General features: G+C 44.7%; 1 protein-coding gene across 3 annotated transcripts in view; it reads left to right on the plus strand.

Moving 5' to 3' along the window:
* Positions 1-6,096: 6,096 nt before the first annotated feature.
* Positions 6,097-18,162, plus strand: part of TET1 (tet methylcytosine dioxygenase 1) — a 63,604-nt gene continuing 51,538 nt past the window's right edge. For 2 of the 3 annotated variants that reach the window (XM_048310701.1, XM_048310702.1), the window contains exons 1-2: positions 6,100-6,302; positions 14,787-16,838. In XM_048310701.1, the coding sequence (XP_048166658.1) occupies positions 14,910-16,838 (1,929 nt within the window). In that variant the 5' untranslated portion in view covers positions 6,100-6,302; positions 14,787-14,909. Of the gene's footprint in view, positions 6,303-14,786; positions 16,839-18,162 lie in introns of all 3 variants that reach the window. The other variant, XM_048310703.1, reaches the window with a different exon arrangement.

Here is an 18,162-nt window from a genome sequence, read left to right on the forward strand (position 1 = left end):
TCATTTTTTCCAATAACTTAAAAAAAAAATAGATTTCTTCTAGAAAACATGAAATAAGTTCTTTATAGGAGAAAACTCTCAAGCCTTTTTACCTTTTGTAATAAACCTGCAAAATTAATATTTTTTTGTTGAAGTTATTCTGATTTTTAAGTCTAATGGAAAGGCAACTGTTGTGTGATTAACTGAAGCAGGTTTTGTAGTCACTGCTGATGCCATTTTCTCCACCCAGTTTGTATTCTTTTGGGTTTCTGCTCAGGAAAAGCCTCCTCCCACCACAGCAACCATACTGTGTTAACAGCTCCAGCTGTAGGAATCTAATTTACCGATTTCACACAGAAAAGCACGGCAACTGCACTAACAGCTGAAAGTCATCAAGTTTCTAGAGTTTCACCACAGACTAGAAAAATCAATAATCACATAGATGGGCTGTTACTTCTCTTAGCTACAGACAGGATATTTCAAGTAGATGCTTTGTCAACCCTCATAATTTAGGGAGGTGTGCCCCATGCATGCATACTGTTTAGGAAAGCAGTAAAAAGCTTGCATTACAAAACTAAACAGAACATCTTGTATAGATATACTAACACACAAAAGAATTCAGCAACAAGCTTTACGTGAATGGCTTTGTTGGGGTTTTTTAAATACTTGCTGGTATAAAGTGCTCTCAGGTTCTGTTTTCTTCATTAGCCTCTGTAGTAGTTCATTTGCACCTTCAAATTGTAACATTGTCCTAGCTGTTACTTCATCTTTTTATCTTGAAGTGTTTACACCTTTTACAGGGTTTCTCTGGTGACATCTCTTTTATGACCCATTCTTAAAAGTCATCAGCAATTTTAATGTCACTTGGGTTATACTCATGTGTGACACTATGTCACCCTCCCACAGTAAATCAACAGTTAGCAGGGGAAGACATTAAAAGTACAGTACTCAAGAACAGAGCTACAAATTTGAAGAAAAAAAATGAAGCAGGTAGGTAGTTTTAGCAATTGCTACAATTTATTTCTGATTTTTTGTTGTTGTTAAAGATGCTTGGGTTTGTAAACATATTTTAAATATGTATCAATTAAAATTGATTTTCAAGACTCAAGTCAGGTAAGCTCTCTTCCTAGTAGTGGCTACTAAAAAAAATTATTTTCAGTGTTCTTAAAATGCTGGTGTACACCAAGCCCTATTTTGGGATAGTTGTACAAATTACCCTCAGGTATCATATCTCTCTGGACCATAAGCTTTTTAAGTCTTTAGACTTGCTTCTGGTCTTTACTAATTAGTGATCTGAAGTAACATCTGTCTAGCTGCCTGTTCATTTACCTGAAACCATATCTGAGGACATCAGAAGTATGTAACTTTCCACACATGAGACTCATTCCTCTTCTACCATAAAAATCACAGCTTGCAGATTATAAATACTCTAGCAAACCTCAGTTCCTTGGCACTGTGCTATCTTAAGCTCGCTTTATCTCTGTCAGCAAGTAGGCAGAAGTGTTTCTTCCTGAGGTAAGTAAGGAGCCAGGTATGACCACAGGACAGGAAGTATCTTCACTGACAGGGCACAGCCCTGCAGTAGGACCCTGGGAACAGGCTCCAGCCTCAGTCACAGGGAGGGTACAAAGCAGGTCTATGGGGCATCTAGAAAGGCAAGAAAGGAAGAGAAAATAAGGCTCAAAACAAGGCTAGAGACAAGCCTAAGGTTCATCTAGAAACCAAGTCCAGACAACACACAAGACCAGAAGCAACACCCAAAGTAAGCACACCTACACCTTAGCTTAGACAGGGAACAATGGACTGGCCAGGCCTGAGCTTAAATGGAGTTCCTGAGCCCATGAATCAGGTGTGTGGGTGGAGGCCCCAGGTGAGACTGCAGGTCAGGAACATCTGTCAGGAATTATTTAGAGTAAATGCAATGGGCCTGTATAATGGGTATCAGAAAATGAAATCGTAGTCCCTTCTGGCCTTAATCACATAAAACGGCGTTAAGGCTTAAAGTGTCTCTGTTCAGCATGCCTACAGATGTTAACCTGTTTTCAGTGCCAATCAGGCAGGTAGATACTATCTACAGAACCAGGGCCAAGAAAGACTAAATGAGGAAGTCATTGTCAAAACCACAAACAGAATTCAAGAGTTTCTGCATTAAACTCATGTTGTTCAAGACTTTTCTCTTTCAGATAGTGCCAACTAACAATGCTGTGGGTGCTTTATCTGATCATCTGTATTATAAATCCAAAGGCATTGAGAGTGTTTGGCCTGTGCTCAGCTGAGTTCACAAGCACAGCACCCCACACCAGTGTGGCACGCAGGTTCGTAAGTCACATCTGGGCTGTGAGCAGGCTGGTCACTTTGTCACACTGGAGTCCGAGCTAATAAACGTGAGGGAGGCTTTGGTACAAAGTAGAAGCTGTAATCCATGTTTTGTAATCACACGAGCAGACAGCTCTAATGTTTCACTATCGTCTTTCCACTACGAGGGAAACAGGGCTAGCTAAGATAGGCCTGGTTAGATCAAATCTGTCCCTCAAAAAGCAGTTTAGGTGTCTTTGTAGTGTAATTCTCAGAGCTTTTGGTTTGTGAAGGGCTAAAGCTCAGCATCAATCTAACCTTTCTTAGCTTGGACTGATGCTGTGCCTGTTGCACAGGTCTGATCCAGATGACTCTGCAGGACTAATTTAGGGACAGCATACCTCAATAATTCTGTTTCCAGGGTCAAGGCACTGAGGGCACTAATAATGGACCTGACCAGCTGCATCTGGAGTCTCCACCCACATCTTTTGCCCATGGGCCCAGGAGCTCTATTTAAGCTTAACCCTGGCTTACCTATGGGCCCTGTTTATTTAGAGCTTTGGTTTAGGTTTGGCCTTTTTAGTCTGCATGGACTTTGTTCAGCATTCACTTGGGTTTTGTGTATTTGTCCTTATGCTATGGGTCCCCAGACCTGCTTGTGACCTACAGATTGAGTTCTTAGTTTAACTTCAGACCTACCTCATCTCCTGGAAGCTGTTTTATTACCTGGCCTTATGCCTGAATGCAGATGGTGCTACTGGGCCTGTTCTGTTTACCCTATGTGTGTACAGTGGGGTTGGGTGCTGGCTGGTGAGGTCCTTGTCCTGCTGACTGTTGTGTGGGGCTCTCTGTCTGTCAGGGAGCAGCTGCCCCTCACAGCTCCCTCATGATCACCACAGACTCAAATTTTGCCAGAGCTGCCTGCAATGCAGAGCTACTTACAGGTTTGTGCACTTTATTTCTTCACACAACATTGCTCAGTTTTATTCTTTCTGTACATAGGTGTTATGTGTTTTATTCTGAAGAATAGCATAGGGATAGGAGCACTGTGTCAGATCAAAGGTCCGCCAGCTTAAAACCTTACTCAGAAAAATAGCTAGTGACATGTACACAGGGAAGGAGGCTTGGGTAGCATACAGGGCATTTAGTAGACACTTCCAGCTTCAAGTAATGTATAGCTAAAATAGTACTTCTATGCTGTGTGATTTTGATTAAACTTTCTTCCATTAATTTTGCTTTAAAAAAAAAAAAAAACCTCTAAAGTGTTTTGTCTCTTCAGCATGCTATAGCAGTGAGTTCTGTGGTTTGACAACGTTGTATGAAATTGCTGTCGGTGTTCTGATTAAATGTTTGATATATTGCCTTGATATCCTCTACTTTACAGAAACAGTTACTGTTTCTCTAAACACTCATTGAGTGAATGAGTATCTCTCTCTGATATTACTTTCCTTGCTGGTTTTGTTTGTACAGTATATTGGTTGGGTTTTCATCCAGATTGCTGCCTTTCTAGGATGGAAATATTGGTACATTTAGCTGCTCTGTGCGCTTTTGCGTACACTTGCTGTTTTGTGTCTTTTGAGCTTCCCTTTACACCTTTTAAGCAAACCAGACTGCATGTTATATTTGAGGTGTAAGAGGACAAGAGATCTGGGCTAAATAATGATGTTGTAGGGGTGTCTCCTGTTCAGTTCTCCCCTTCTTTTGTAATAATGCCCAACACCGCACTTGAGCACACAGAACAGCTTCACTGGTGCACCTGTCACAGTATCAGGATTTTTATTTTGAATGGTAGGAGTGAAGTTAGAGGTTGTGATTTCCATATTTCCCTCCATGTGCCTCACTTTGCATTTTAGTGAAAGGATTTCATCTACCATTTTGTTGCCCAGACAGTCATTACTGTGAGATCTTTTTCCAAACGTTTATGCGCAGCTTGTCTTGGCAGGCTGAGTATCTTACTGTTGCTAGAAAAGATTGTGACCTGGTGCTATTTACTTTCCAGGATGAAAGACCTCAGACCATGAGCACATAAGTCTGTGGGTGCGAAAATGAACAATTGTTAGTTCTTGTTTGTTTCCTAGCCCTTGGCATTGTTTCTAATGCAGCTGTGATTGTGTGTGTTGATGCTTGGGTGCTCCGATTAACCTGCTTATTCTAAATAAACCTTAGCCCTCATTGCTTGTAGCTTCCCCCCAAGTTACTAATTTCTTTCTCTGCATTTTATTCAAGCCCACAACTTCCAACTTATTGCCATCTTCCCAAGAAACATATTCTGATTCTGTGGGGTTTTATCATCAAGTTCTAGTTCCTTCAACTTCTGCATGCAGCAGTTTGGGAGCAATAGTTATTTTACCTCTCAGACCACCTATTATTTTATCTTATAAAAATAGCTTGTGTTACCTTATTTTTTAGCAGAATAAGCCTTTGGAATGACATAAGTCTTGATATCCAGCCCTTAGGAGGAGATGGTATGGTTACACCTGGCAAAGAGAACTTGTGCACTGCTGAAATTCCCTGCCACTGAGGGCAACTGTTCAAAATTCAGGTGTCTGTGGTGTAGGTTTCACTTTGTTTCATCTGAAGTGTCTGTGAGCTTGGCTTGGATTCCCAGACTGTACTCCTCTTTCACTGCAAGGACATGTAGGGTAGGTTGGAAGAGGATGGAGGTACAAATTGGTGATAGGCTTCCTACCCACTGTCACTGAAAAGCAGCAGTGACAAGGAGTTGTGCAGATCTGTGCCACTGCTTCTCCTTTATCACGTCACTTAAACCAGCAAAATGTTGGCATTTAAAGTATCTCTAGGAATGGATGGATGTGGACAGTACTGCTCCCTTGTGTGCAGCAGAAAAGCCTCTCTGCAGGCTCACATTTGACTGGGTTGGTTCACAGTTGAAGTGCTCTATAACAGCTACAGACGTAATAATAATGAAACCTTTTTTAAAAAGTACTGCTTGGGTATATTGTTTCACACATCCCATTTCCACATCTGTTTTTCAGTCTGAAGAGATGTTAAATTTGGTGGCCTGCTTTTCACAAAAGGCTGTGGTGATAATGAGTGGTGGAAGAAGTCAGTCAGTGGACTGACTCTTCCTCTTACTATAACATTTTACTCACCCCTTTCCCTCTGGGAAGGAGCAGCAATATCATCAGTGGCTCTTAATGGATGAGGTGGGGGGATGGGGAAAGAGCAAGGCTCATTATAGTTAACATCCTTGCAGGGAGGATGGGAGAGGATGGCTCAGCAGATCTTCCTTCTCAGCCAGCATCTTCCCCATGCTTCTGGGGGTATTTGGTCCACGCGTGGGATGGCCGGGGCCTGATGGACGCTGGTGTTCGAGAGTCCTCCTGGATGACACATGTAAGGGGAAGGGGGTTTGACCCTCAGTGAGCCCCTCACCCGTCACGGCTGACCAGGCTTTCCCTCCTCCAGGCTAAAAATAAAAGGGATTATTTTATAGAGTGCCACCACCGTAGCTGACCGGGAGGAATGCGGTGTCAAAGCACAGCCTCCGCAAGTAACGGGATAATTTGCCTTTTCTCTGATTACCGTCATTTAATTTATTTTGTTGTTGTTGTTGTTGTTGTTAAATACCCCCCGGCGTTACCAGCCTGCCACGCCGATGGCGGCCCTTGTGGGCAGCTGTGGGGGCGCTGCCGCCACTCTCCCTGTTCCCGGGGCCGTGCCGGGTCACCCCGGGGCGCGGGGGTGGGGGGGGCGGCGAATCCCGCTCCGGCTTCGGGGATCCAGGGCGCGTTTTGCCGCCTGCCGGGAGGGCTCGGTGCGGCGAGCGCCCCGCCGAGCCGCCCCCTCCCCGCTCCCTCCCGGAGGGTCCGGCCAGGGGCGACGCCGCCGCCGCGAGCACGGAGCACGTTTCGCGGCCCGGGGCTCCTCTCCGCGCCTGGGCTCGTCGCGCCATGGGAGCCGCCCGCCCGCAGGGGCCCGGGCCGTGACCCGCGCCTCGCCCCGCTCCGAACCATGCCAGCATCGCCCCTTCCTGTGAGCTGCGGGCTGGCCGCGCCGCAGCCCTGGTACGTGTGCGGGACGGGTCCCGGGGCTGCTGCGGGCGGGGGGGGGGGGGAACGGCGCGGACCTCTTCACTCGGACCCCCACCTTTTTTTTTTTTTTTTTTTTTTTTTTAACCCCTGTTTTTCCACTCCTTCCCCTCTCGCTTATTCCGTTGGCTAGTTGCAAAGTTGAACTAGGGTGGACTGGGGAGGGGGAGGCAGAGGCACCACCACGGCCAGGCTCGGAGCCCCGCGGCTCGGGCCGTTCCGAGGCGGGGAGGAAGGCAGGCTGGGGGTTATTCAAATGCAAAACGCAGTTTGTTGGCCGAAAAGGCGAAAAAGTCCGGTATCCCTGGCTGTGCTGGAGCGTGTTTGAGCTGCAGCAGCCAGAGCCTGCCTGGAAAATCCCGCCAGGCAAGAGAAACTGCCTGCAGCCTGCATGGACGAGAGGGAACAATTAAAAGGGACCCTGCAGGGCCGTAGGGGCCCCTGGCCAGCCGGAAAAACCTCGCAGCCCACCCCCCCCGCTCCCCCATAAAACTGGCGAGCGAGGGCCGTGCAGCATCGCCCTGTGGAGGTGTCACTGGTGTGAGGGGCTGGGGGGGAGCATCCCCGGGGGTAGGCTCCCCGCCTTTGCGGCGGGAGAAGCCGGGCGCGTCCGGATGGGCGCTGCGGGTCCTCAGCGCCGCCGCTGGGGTCGGCCCCATTGTCTGCAGCCCCGGGGAGGGCTCCCGGGGTTGGGGGAGCAGCGGCGGGGCTGGGCCACGAGGAGCCGCTTCCTCCCTCCCAGGAGGGCCCTCCTGCCCCTTCCCTTCCCCCCTTGGGGTCCGCCTGCCTGCACTGAAGGAACCGGAGCCCTGCAGGGCTGTAGCCCCCGGGGTGCTCCTGGGCGCTGAGTGCTTGTCCAGCTGTTCTTGGAGCTGGGGGAGAAGAGGTGGTGGTCTTGTGGCAACTGGAGGCTTGGTGCTGGCGGGAATGCTCCCTGCCGTGCTCGTGATAGAACCAAGGGAGAAGGATGTGGTTCGCCGAATGGGTAAGGAGAAAGGACGAGGCGGCCTGCTGGGAGGCAGGACCAGCTAACCTTACAGAGGTATGGCTGCTGGCGCCCGAGGAGCGAGCAGGGGACCAGGCGCAGCAGTAGTCAAAGGAGACGCGCCAATTATGTGCCCAGTCTGTCCTACACTCAGCCAGCCTATCCTGCTGCACCCCAAAGATATTTAAAGGGCAACGTAGTCGGTATCACTTGTATCTCGGCCTACGTAGCAGCTACCCAGCGTGGTGAGATTGCTACTCCTTTAAGGAGGAGAGGGGAATGTGCAACGGGCATCTGGAGCAGGGCGTGAGCGCACCAATGTCAGTGTAGACCCTGGAGTGAGGCGGTGGGAGTCGACTCCTGTAAACAAGCTGGCTAGGGTGGCTGTACCAGCATGGATCTGGCTAAAGAACTCTTATTCTAGAAATTATAGTACAATAATGACAAAACGGGCAAAGATCACAGCATTAGATATCTAAACATGACCAAGTGGATTTCTAAGGCAGAGGTGTCTCTTTAAATTTTCAAGACAATGGAAAAACCTGTGAAAATAATAATAATAATCTTCCAAATAATAATAGTTTGCCCCAGCTGTGCTCAGTGCTTTTTGAGGTACTCTTGTGGAGAGGCAGAAAGCTATTCTGTGGTATAATTACCCAGTTTTCATTATGTAAGTCAAGACGATTTAGGAATACAGATTGAATTGGGAAAACTTAGTATTTAATCTTGGTCTGGGCAGGTAGCCTGGTCGACTCTAACTGTAAAGGAGGTGAAAGCTAGTTTATGCTTTTCAGAGGCAGTTGCTCCAGCAGCACAAGGGATGGTGGTGGTTGCTCTTGGGATGAGGGTCAGTCCCTCAAGATAAGAGGAGTTTGTTGTGCTTGGAGGAGACAAGGGCAGGCTAGGTTGTGCAAAGCAGGTAACTGGGGAAGAATTCAAGGTGAGATGTACCAAGGAACTTTGATGTAGTTTCTGTAGGACCTGATTCTTCACTGTGTAGTCATTCAGAATCTTCACTGATATTGTTTTATTATGACTGGCATAGTACCCGTGGTTGTTAAAGCTGGCCTAAGCACTTCCATCCTGCTTTCTGTTTTCAGATACTTAAAATTTCAAAACACCTTTCAGGCTGAAATTTTCCAGGCTTAATCTTTGCCTGAAGGTTCTTCCCTCCACCTCCCCCTTCTTTTAGCTGAGTTTGAGATAAGGTGATTCAGTTAATGGTGGTGGGGCTTTTTTTGTGGGTTTTTTTTTGTTGTTTTTAAGAAAAGGCAAACCCTCTGAAGAATGGAGTCATATTATCAAAAAGAAATGCAGTGCATCAATGCAGAATTAGAGAGGCATATGATTAGCAAGGGTGTTCTGTTTGCTTTGCTTGCTTTTTTTTTGAGTTCAAATGTATCTGGAGTGTTCTGGTGGATGGGGTTTTTCTTTGGTGAGCCTTTAGAAATTACTTCACATCTTTTTACTTTTTAGCTTTCCCCCTGTGGATGTCTGTGTTTGGCTGCACTGCACACAGGTTAAAGTAAGCCCGTGCTCCTGCCTGGCTGAAGGGAGGATACTTGCACATTGTGGTGTCGGTCTTCACAATGGATTTTTGGCTCAAGTTGTTTGTCTGAGGCTTGATCTGATTTGTGGTTTAGGCGCCTGTGTGTGGTTCCTTGCCCCAGTTCTATTTTTTCCTAATCGTTCTAATAGAGCTTTCCCTAAACTGGGAGGAGGTTTTTTTGTGGTATTTTTTTTTATCTGTGTAAGTCACTGTGCAGGCTCCAAGGTGCATGAAGTCATGATACTGCAAAATGCTAACCATGGACATCTCCTGCTGAATTCATGGAGCGTTTCACAGCAGCCTCCAGCTCCTGATGCAGTGAGGTGGAAGCCCTGCCTTCTCCTCCAAACGCAGAGGTGGCCTTCTGGGGCCAGCAAGGACAAAAATTTAGGATGAAGGCCTTGGTGCTTGGTCTGCTCAGCATCATCCTGTGTTGCTGATGAGTGAATAAAGGATTGTGCCTTTGTCTGTGAGAAACTGAGGTGTCATCCTGCAGTGCCTGTCCCACATTCATGTGCTGCTGGAAAGTGTTGGCTTAAATCAAAATTTGATGTATGTGGATGAAATATGGCTGGTTGCCTCAAGAGTGGTATAGTCCTGTAATGCAAAGCAGAAAACCTATATGGTGGAAAATGGAGTGGGGAGGCCTCTGTACAAGGCTGTGTATGAAATAACTCATGGTACTGAGATGGCAGATGAGAAGTTTCAGTTTTATTTCTTAACCAAAGCCAAATGTGTATTCAAGGATTAAAGTAGGAGGAAAGGGAAAATTAAAGCTGATTCCCTCCTCCTAACCCATTTCCCTTCTTTTCATATACAAAGTGTTCTGCAGAGCAATGAGTAGAGCAGGGAACTAGGCCAAATTGGAAAGCAGGTTGGCTTTGGTGCAGCTGGGAAGAATATGCAGATGATATGACATGCTTTTGCACCTGAAGGTCGGATTTTTTTGATGTCTGTCTTCTCTGGTGTCTCTTGCATCTACCTCTAGAGCATTCGCTGCCAGAAGATGAGGTGTTCTTCAATTCTAAATCATGCATCTGAGCTTGTGTGAAAACTTAGTCACATTGCGGCCCTTACTGCTTGGGACCTGCATATTATTAAGTGGCTTTTATGAAAGCTTCCAGGTCTGTTTCCCCTAAGGGCAAATCTCGAGGGACTTTTTGAAAGATACCTAAACACTGAAACAAAATGTATTTAAGTACCTCTGACTGTAGTGAAACCAGTGACTAGTGAAACTAGTGACTGCTAGCTGTGTCATTTTTTTTCCCTGTACTGCTCTATTTGTTCAGGGGTCACTCACCATCTTTCATAACACCATAAAATAGCTGCTGCCGTTTTTTATGAGGACACATCTTCTAATATCTTTCTTTTTCCCCTGCCATCTTCCAACAAGAATCAAGTTATGTAACAGAATCTTGATTGACACTGTCTCTAGAATGAAAACTTGCTTTATCTTTTTTTTTACCCATTTGTTTAAATTGAAACATTGTGGGTGGGTTTGTTTGGGGTCATTGTTTGCTTGTTTGGGGTTTTTGTTTTGTTTTTTCTGGAGGCATTCTGACAGTATGGGGTTAAATTTCTTAATTACTTTTTAGACAGAATTCTCATTATAATTGTTTGGAATTTTGACCAAGACAGGACTAAAAGATTTCGCCTTTGATTAGCTTTTTTAGCAGTATTTGTGTGGATTATAGCAGTCAGTGGAATTGTTCCAGATTTATTACCATGAATGAGCAAAACTTAAGCAAGAGATAAGTTGGCTCAAGTAACAGACAGCTCCAAGATGCACTGGCGTTATTCAGGGCAGTTCCCTGCAAACTCTCCTGTCACCTATTGCCCCCTTTTACATCCTAGAGACGCCTGTGCTCCCCTGTGAGGGAAGGCATGGCAGATCTCACCTGGCTGGGCTTTCAGAAGAAAGCATTGAAGTAAGTTTCTCTCCAGGATGATAGAAAAGTGACCAGTTAGTATATTGCCCCATGAGGTTTATGTTTTATAATCCTGTTGAGTCCCATAGGTGTTTTGGAGATATAATTGATTACTTGCTGTGAAATATGACCGATGTGATAAAGCCATTTGTTGTCCCTAAGAAGTGGCATGAGATGATTTGCTACTGTTGCAGATACCAAGCGTCCTTTCCAGTGCTTTAAATGGAAGAGGTAAAATATTTCCTAGTGTTACAGAAAACAAAACTTGAATACCAACCTTGCAGCTACCTAGTATTCTGGTCCTAATTGTGGAAGAGGAAGCAAAGAAAGAGCAGCATGACTTCTAGGACATGTTACTTAAAATGTCAGACAGTTTTAGCTAGCAGTTAAGGTGGTTCTGGCAGACTAGTATTCAAGACTAGGGCCTTTTCTTAAAGGGAAGCAGATATCTCTTGCTGACAACCATTTTGCCCAAGAGCATACAATCACCTTGCAGGTCAGGTACTCAAAGTCCCAGACAAATATAACTAAAGTCAAGCAATAACCCCCTAGCCCCCAAAAATTTCCTTTTGGGGTCTATTTAGATCTCTTCTGAAAAACCTAGTCATTCCAGTAACAAAATTGAAACAAAATGGATAAAAGTGTTGCTGTTCTTGTGACCCTGTATTGTCATCTCTGAGTCAGACAAAGCCTTTGCCATCTTTTATAATGCAGCATTTAAAGCCAGGCAATTTCCTACAAATATCAGCATTCTTCTTCTAGCAAGAAAAAAGGAAGTCTTGAACCACTCTGTTAATAGCCTCTCTAATTTTGGCCCTGAAGACAAGTAGTGCTTTGGCATTGACAGTTTCCTACATTCTTCCCAGACAGGTGTGTTTCTCTGTATTAAAAGATAAGAAAACAAAACCAACCAACCAAAGAACCCCAGGATGATCTTACCTCTTCAGTCCTGAAGCAACTCTTTTGCAATTTTCAAATTGTGCAATCACAGAATGGTTTGAGTGGGAAGGGACCTTACATATTGCCTCATTCCAACTCCCTGCCATGGGCAGGGACACCTTCCACTAGACCAGGTTGTTCCAAGTCCCATCCAACCTGGGCTTGGACACTTCCAGGGATGGGGCAGCTACAGCTTCTCTGGGCAACCTGTGCCAGGGCTTTACCACCCTCACAGGGAAGAATTTCTTCCTCATATCTAATGTAAACTTGCCCTCCTTCACCTTGAAGCCATCCCCCCTGTCCTATCCCAATGCAGGTAAAGACACGTTATCATGTAATTGTAGTAATGATTTTAAAAATTTACCAAATTGTTATAAATTAGGCTTCTGATTGGTAATTTTGATGGTCATGCTTCCTGAACTTCCACAATAACAACTGCTTGTGTAGAGAAGTAATATGAGCAAAGCATTATTCACATTCAGTGAAATTTTCAAAAATCCAGTCACTGTTTCCACTCCAGACCTCCTGTATTGTCTGGTCATTTTTCTGTTTTAGGGCTGACATAAAGAGAAAAGACTTTATCTCTTCAGTCTCCCTCCTGATTCACACATTCGAATGTTGCCTGGCCTTTGTTGATGGCTTGCTTTCTTCTTTGCTATCCTGGCTATAGGCTCTGAAAGTAGCTCGCATTTCCTCTCCTGCTACTGTTGTGTAGCTCCTCTGCTAATGGCTACAGATGTGCCTGCTGCTTGCTCCCAGCTGGTTTTGCAGCCCTCCAGGCCATCCTTTGGAATGAGGATCCCAGTCTCTGTCACAACCCAAAGAAACTGGGAAGGCTTTTTGCAGGCTGCCAACAACTATTTCATGGACCTGCTGATGTGATGCCGATGCCCTCTTTGATTCATGGAGTGACTCCTAATGGCCATGTCCCCCTTCCCCCATGCGTCTCCAGAGAAGGGTAGAGGGAGGGGAGGACTTGGATTACCTTCATTTCAGCACTGTATTTGTTTTACTATTTCAGTGTCTGACCCAACTTTTGTAGAGTGCTTCTGTGGGAGCTATTCAGGACTCTTCTGTGACCTTTGAAGCTTCACCCGCAACTATAAACAGCTGCACGTGTCTACTTAGTTTCTCCAGGTTGGATGTGTTGCTGTGATGGAGGAGGGATGCTATTTATTCAGCTTGTTTGTTGTGTGTTTGATGGGCACTCTTTTCTGATGTGACCTGAGAAATGTTTTGCCTTGTCTTGTATATGGCTCTAAATGGTATTTGTGCATGTGAAAAAACCCGCTGTCTCAGTAATCATGTTCATCTGATATGTAATATGAAGATGTGATGCAAAATAATCATGTCATGTTTAGATAAGATACTTGGCTTATATGTTGTAGTGCAGAGGGTCAGTTGGCTTACTACAGCTGAATAAACAAGAGCCAGGCTTCAAAATGCTTTAAGTAAGCTACTCAGAAAGAGTTTGAGGAGTTACTGTTAGCCTTGGTAGGTGCTGTGGCCACTGGGTGGCCTGCCCAGGGCTGTGACAACAGCTGGCCAGAAACAGGCTGGCTGTGCCCGCATGCTGCTTTGGGGAGCAGCAAGCTGGTGGCCCCACACAGAGGCTGTGAGTGTTGGCTGTGCCGGCCCGTCCCCTTGGCAGGATAATGAACTTCTCTTGGGGCAGTGCTGTTTGGGCTGCATTAGCAAAACTCTCCCCACCTTCAGCAGAGCTCAGACCAGGCTGTGAGGAAGTGCAGCCTCCATGAGATCACCCTGTTGGCTTCAAGGTGGGGATTGAGGTCGTAGGAGGGGATGGTGATGTCAGGAACCTGGTAGCATTCTTCTTTCCTTTTCCATTTCCTTTAGAAGCTAAGATTCCCTTTCTTTTACTTCCATTTGAGGTCAGGATTTTAGACATCATCCCCATACTTGTTCTTTCTTTTCTTGGCTTCTTCCCATCAATGCGGTGCAGATGGCCTGGAGGTGACTTGATTTGGGCTTAAGGAATTCAAATGAATGATGGTGAAGGGAAGGTACCTTCCTGCTGGAGACTATAGAGCTTCTGGCTCTGCCTGTTCCCATTTTGAGACTGCCCTTGTCCACCCACCTGATCTATTCAAACAGCTAAATAAAGCTTTAAAAGTCTTCCACAGGTACTTAAAAAGCACTATGTGCTCAAAAATATATACTTGTGAGAATTGCTTTATTTTAAAAAAACCCAACCCACCTTGAAGGAACTTGGTTTGGAGCATGGGAAATTTGTTGTATCTTTTGAGATGATTTAATTTTGTTTGGGGAGTTGGGGGACCTGTGCATTGCAGCTGTGTTTGGGGACAAAAGCTTGGGACAGATGTATGGTGCTTTTTTGAAGATAAATTTATTACGTCATAGTGATAAAGCAGAGACATCTGCCCTGCATAAAATATCTGATATTGGTAGACAGTATGGAATCAAGGCTTGGAGAGTAATACAGTGTGCTATGAAGGTATTCTGGAAGATAATACTGGGAAAGACCAATTCTTCCCTGATCCCATTCCCCTGTAATACCACAGATTGATCTCTTTGGGGAGCTAGTTACTTCTCCCATTTTATCTGGAATTGTACCATGGTGGGCTACCAGTGGATGGTGAAAGAATGATAGATGCCCTGGTGATGATATATTGAGTACACACAAAATAAACTGAGCTTTGTTCTTCTGTCCCTGAATGTCCTTACACTGATAAATATGAACTCCCCTTTACTCAAAGGAAGTTTATTGGTTAATGAACTGTTAATAAAATTGAGAAAACTCAAACTTTTTAGAACTGACATAAAACAGTAAATATGTGGTGTTGCCTGGTCATTTGAGTTCAGTTTGCTTCTTTGTGTTGCAGGCCTTTAGGCAAGCTTTTTATTTTGTAGTATACTAATATTTTCAAAGCTCGTGCTAGTTGAACATAACACCCCATACTGCTATTTCTGATTCTACTTCTGTATTTTTAAATATTAAAAACTGTCAGTTGAATATATGTGCACCTTTTATTAATTAGAAGTATATTAATGCTGTTTTGTATCTTTTTCTGTTTCAGAGTTGACATTGTATCAGCACAGAAAGCAGCAATGGGAGTATGCAGTTTTCTATTGAAGAGGTCTCTCAAGAGCTCATGATTTTTTTCCATCTCTCCTCTTAACATTCCTCCTGCTCCACAGACATGGCTCACCATGCGAGGCCTTCCAGATCAGCCAAAAAAGAAGAGTTAGGCAAAAGGAAAACTAACCAGAGCAAAAAGAAATCTAGCCAAGTGAGAAAGAAAACCACAAAGACTTCCACAAAAGTTGTTAGTTCTGGAAAAGGTAAAAAGCCAGTGCAAGAAAAAGATGTTAAGAAAAAACAGCAAGAAAAGAAACCAATCATGAGCTCTTCAGGTAGACTTCTCAGGAGCAGTGTAACCAGAACCTTGTCTGGAGCATCTTGGGTGAGTTTGGAGAAAGCTGACAATATCCTCTTTCACAACCAGGATTCTTTCAACAGCAATGGCTTTACAATGTCTCTCCGTAACCGATCCTTCTCCCGAAGATTGCCCCAAACTCCAGCAATTGCAAAACCCAGGAAAGCTGCAGCACAAAAAAGGCTAGAAACAAAGGAAAAACATGAACAAGAAGCCCTGGCAGGAGTACAAGAGAAAAATGATGACACAGGTGAAATAGCTTTGAAACAAGATTTAGCACAAAATGAGTTAGCTGCTCTGCCTGTAGAAGGCTGTCTGTATAGTGCAGGTGAAGAGCCTGTTATCCCATGTGCCAGTCAGGACAAGGAGGTAGAAATATCTGAAACAGATGACTCCATTCCAAACAGTCAGGTAACTGATGATGGTACAGAAGCTTCAGAGATGAAATCTAAGCATGAAGACCTGCCCTGTGAGCAGATACCCAGTGATCTTGATGCAGGTAGTTTGGCTGAAGCATTTGTTGAAGATGCTGCGCTGGTTCTTCCATCTTCTCCTTCCGACTCTATCATTGCCTCTGAATCAAACTTGAAGGTGCATGCAGAGACCCCCTTCAATGTGGTGCCTAACAGTACAGAACCTGACTCCAGCTCTGTTGATACCTCAGACCTCAGCTCAGCAGTACTGATAGAGTCGGTCACACTTGCCAAATTCCACATTGGAGCAGGGCTGGACATGGTGCTACCTAGGGAAGAACAAGACTTGGGTTCTGCACCTCTTGTTACCTCAGAGTTTAACTCACAAGAACATTTATTAGAAGATGCAAGGTCACTTGCAGAGTCCTGCTTGAAGGCAGGCTGGGATTTGGAACCTGGGAATAAAGACATTGGTTCAAATTCCAGTTCTGTAGCTGCTTCTGAATCAAATTTGCTTTTACATTTTGAAGGTGCAAGCTCACTTGCAGAATACCCCATGAAACTGGTTGTGGATTTTGTACCCATTCACAAAGAACTTGATTCAAATTCAGATTTGAGTTGTACGAGACAGAATTCAGAATTTGACACGAAAAACATATTTACAGTATGTGAACCAGTCTCCAGTACCTCTTTAAACAATATTGAAGTAGAGGACATCGAACAGCTTGTTAAATGTATTGATGCAGAGACATTAATTTTGAATTCAGGATATATCCCCACTTTATCTTCAGATTTAGAAAAAAGCACAGTTGATAAAAGCTCTGCTGAAAGCTCTGGACAATTCTCTGCAAGTTTTCTTTCGGAGTTGCCTTCAAGCATGGAAATCTCTGCTCTTGCCTCAGAAAAAGCCATAAATGCAGATTTGCCAGCTGACTCAAGACTGCAGCATAATGATTATTCATCACAGCTGGGAAGTGTCGGAGTAAGCTTGAATTTGGTTCAGGATAACGTGAGCAACAGCACTGAAGCAGTTGAGGCCTCAGGGCCATCCTCTCTTAAAAATCCAGCTGGTGATTACCCTGTTCCATATTCATCTCTGCTCCCTATGCTGGAGAAAAAGAAACGAAGGCGTTGTGGGGTCTGTGAGCCCTGTCTGCGGAAAACAAATTGTGAGGAATGCAGCTGTTGCAGGAAGCGCAAAACTAGTCACCGGATATGTAAAAAGAGAAAATGTGAAGAACTGAAAAAGCCACCACCACCAATCACGCTACCTTTTGAGGTAAGACAAAGAAGTTTCAGATTAAGTCATTCTTTTGAGCTTTGAGGTGCATTGTATAATTCTGCAAGGGGAAATGCTGGCCACATTACAGCTTTAGAGAGTTCAGGGCTACTGTTGGTGCTAACAGGTTGTACAGTAACTTCCTCTTGTCATCTACAGAAGTGTAGGTTAGAGTGAGCTGGAGTTAGTCTTGTTCCTGTTTTGTAAACCCATAAAATCAAAGGTAAATACGGCTTTAACTCTGTCCCCCAGATATTGGTGTATTGGCCAAAACAATGGATTAATTGGAGTGTATAAAGAAATGAGAAAGATTTAAGCACTAAATGTGGGGAGGAGGGAGATTGAGGGTAGTCTTAGGAGACTGTGAATTACTAGGGAGAGTGTTGGTATTTTAAAATACTGAAGGCTAAAAGCAAAGGAAGGCAGGTTGTTTGCTCTTTGGTTCAGTTAAAGTAATTTTCTTGTGATGACAGATTTGGTGGAAATCAATTTATAAACTTCAGGACCAGGTTGTAGCTGCATTTTCCTCTTTCGCATCTTTCTGCCTTTCTAATTGTCTGTTCTTCTGTTTTTCTCATTTCACTTCTCCTTCCTCTCTCTCTTTGTCTTTTACCACATTCCCCAGACATACTTTCTTTTTCTGTGTTTCTTACTCATTTTTCTGATCCATCAGCCTTTTATAACCCAGGTCATAACTTTTGGAACAAAGAGGAGGGGAAAAGACAGTCTGTATGCCCATGTGATAACAGCACTGACCTTCTGAGGGATTTCAGTTCAAGATCAGGCTTTAAATCAGGTAAGTAGGGAGTTGAACATAGATTTCCCGCATCCCAACTGAATTCCCTGACCTCTGGGCTGCAGCATTAGACTCTGCACTGCCAGGTCCTGCTGGGAGTGTTCTCTTCATATGATCCACTAGTACTTGAACCACAAAGGGGGAAAGGCTGTCTTTGTAGTTAAATCACTGGGACATTTGCCTTGGGATGTGGGAAACTGAGGTTCAAGTCTCTGCACCAGTGTGTACTCCAAGTGGAGCAGTTCACGCTGGGGAGAATGCACCTGCAAAACCTTTCTGAAGAGCCATTTCATTAAAATGGTGTGTTCTTACAGCAGGTAGAAATTCCTGTCATCTGCGGAGATCTCAGGAGACCTCCTGTTTTCACTGCTCTGTCCTGTGCTTACCAGGATTGGCAGAGAAGTCCGTTCTGGTTTTAAGGTAGGCAAGCAGAAAGAAGAGTCCTGTAGCAGTGAGGGGATATTATATATTCCCCTTTGTGGGGGAAGTATATTTTAAGATATGAGGCTTAGGAAAGTAGGCTTAAAC

Source organism: Corvus hawaiiensis, chromosome 8, assembly GCF_020740725.1.
Source record: "Corvus hawaiiensis isolate bCorHaw1 chromosome 8, bCorHaw1.pri.cur, whole genome shotgun sequence".
In the NCBI taxonomy this organism is placed as follows: Eukaryota; Metazoa; Chordata; class Aves; order Passeriformes; family Corvidae; genus Corvus; species Corvus hawaiiensis.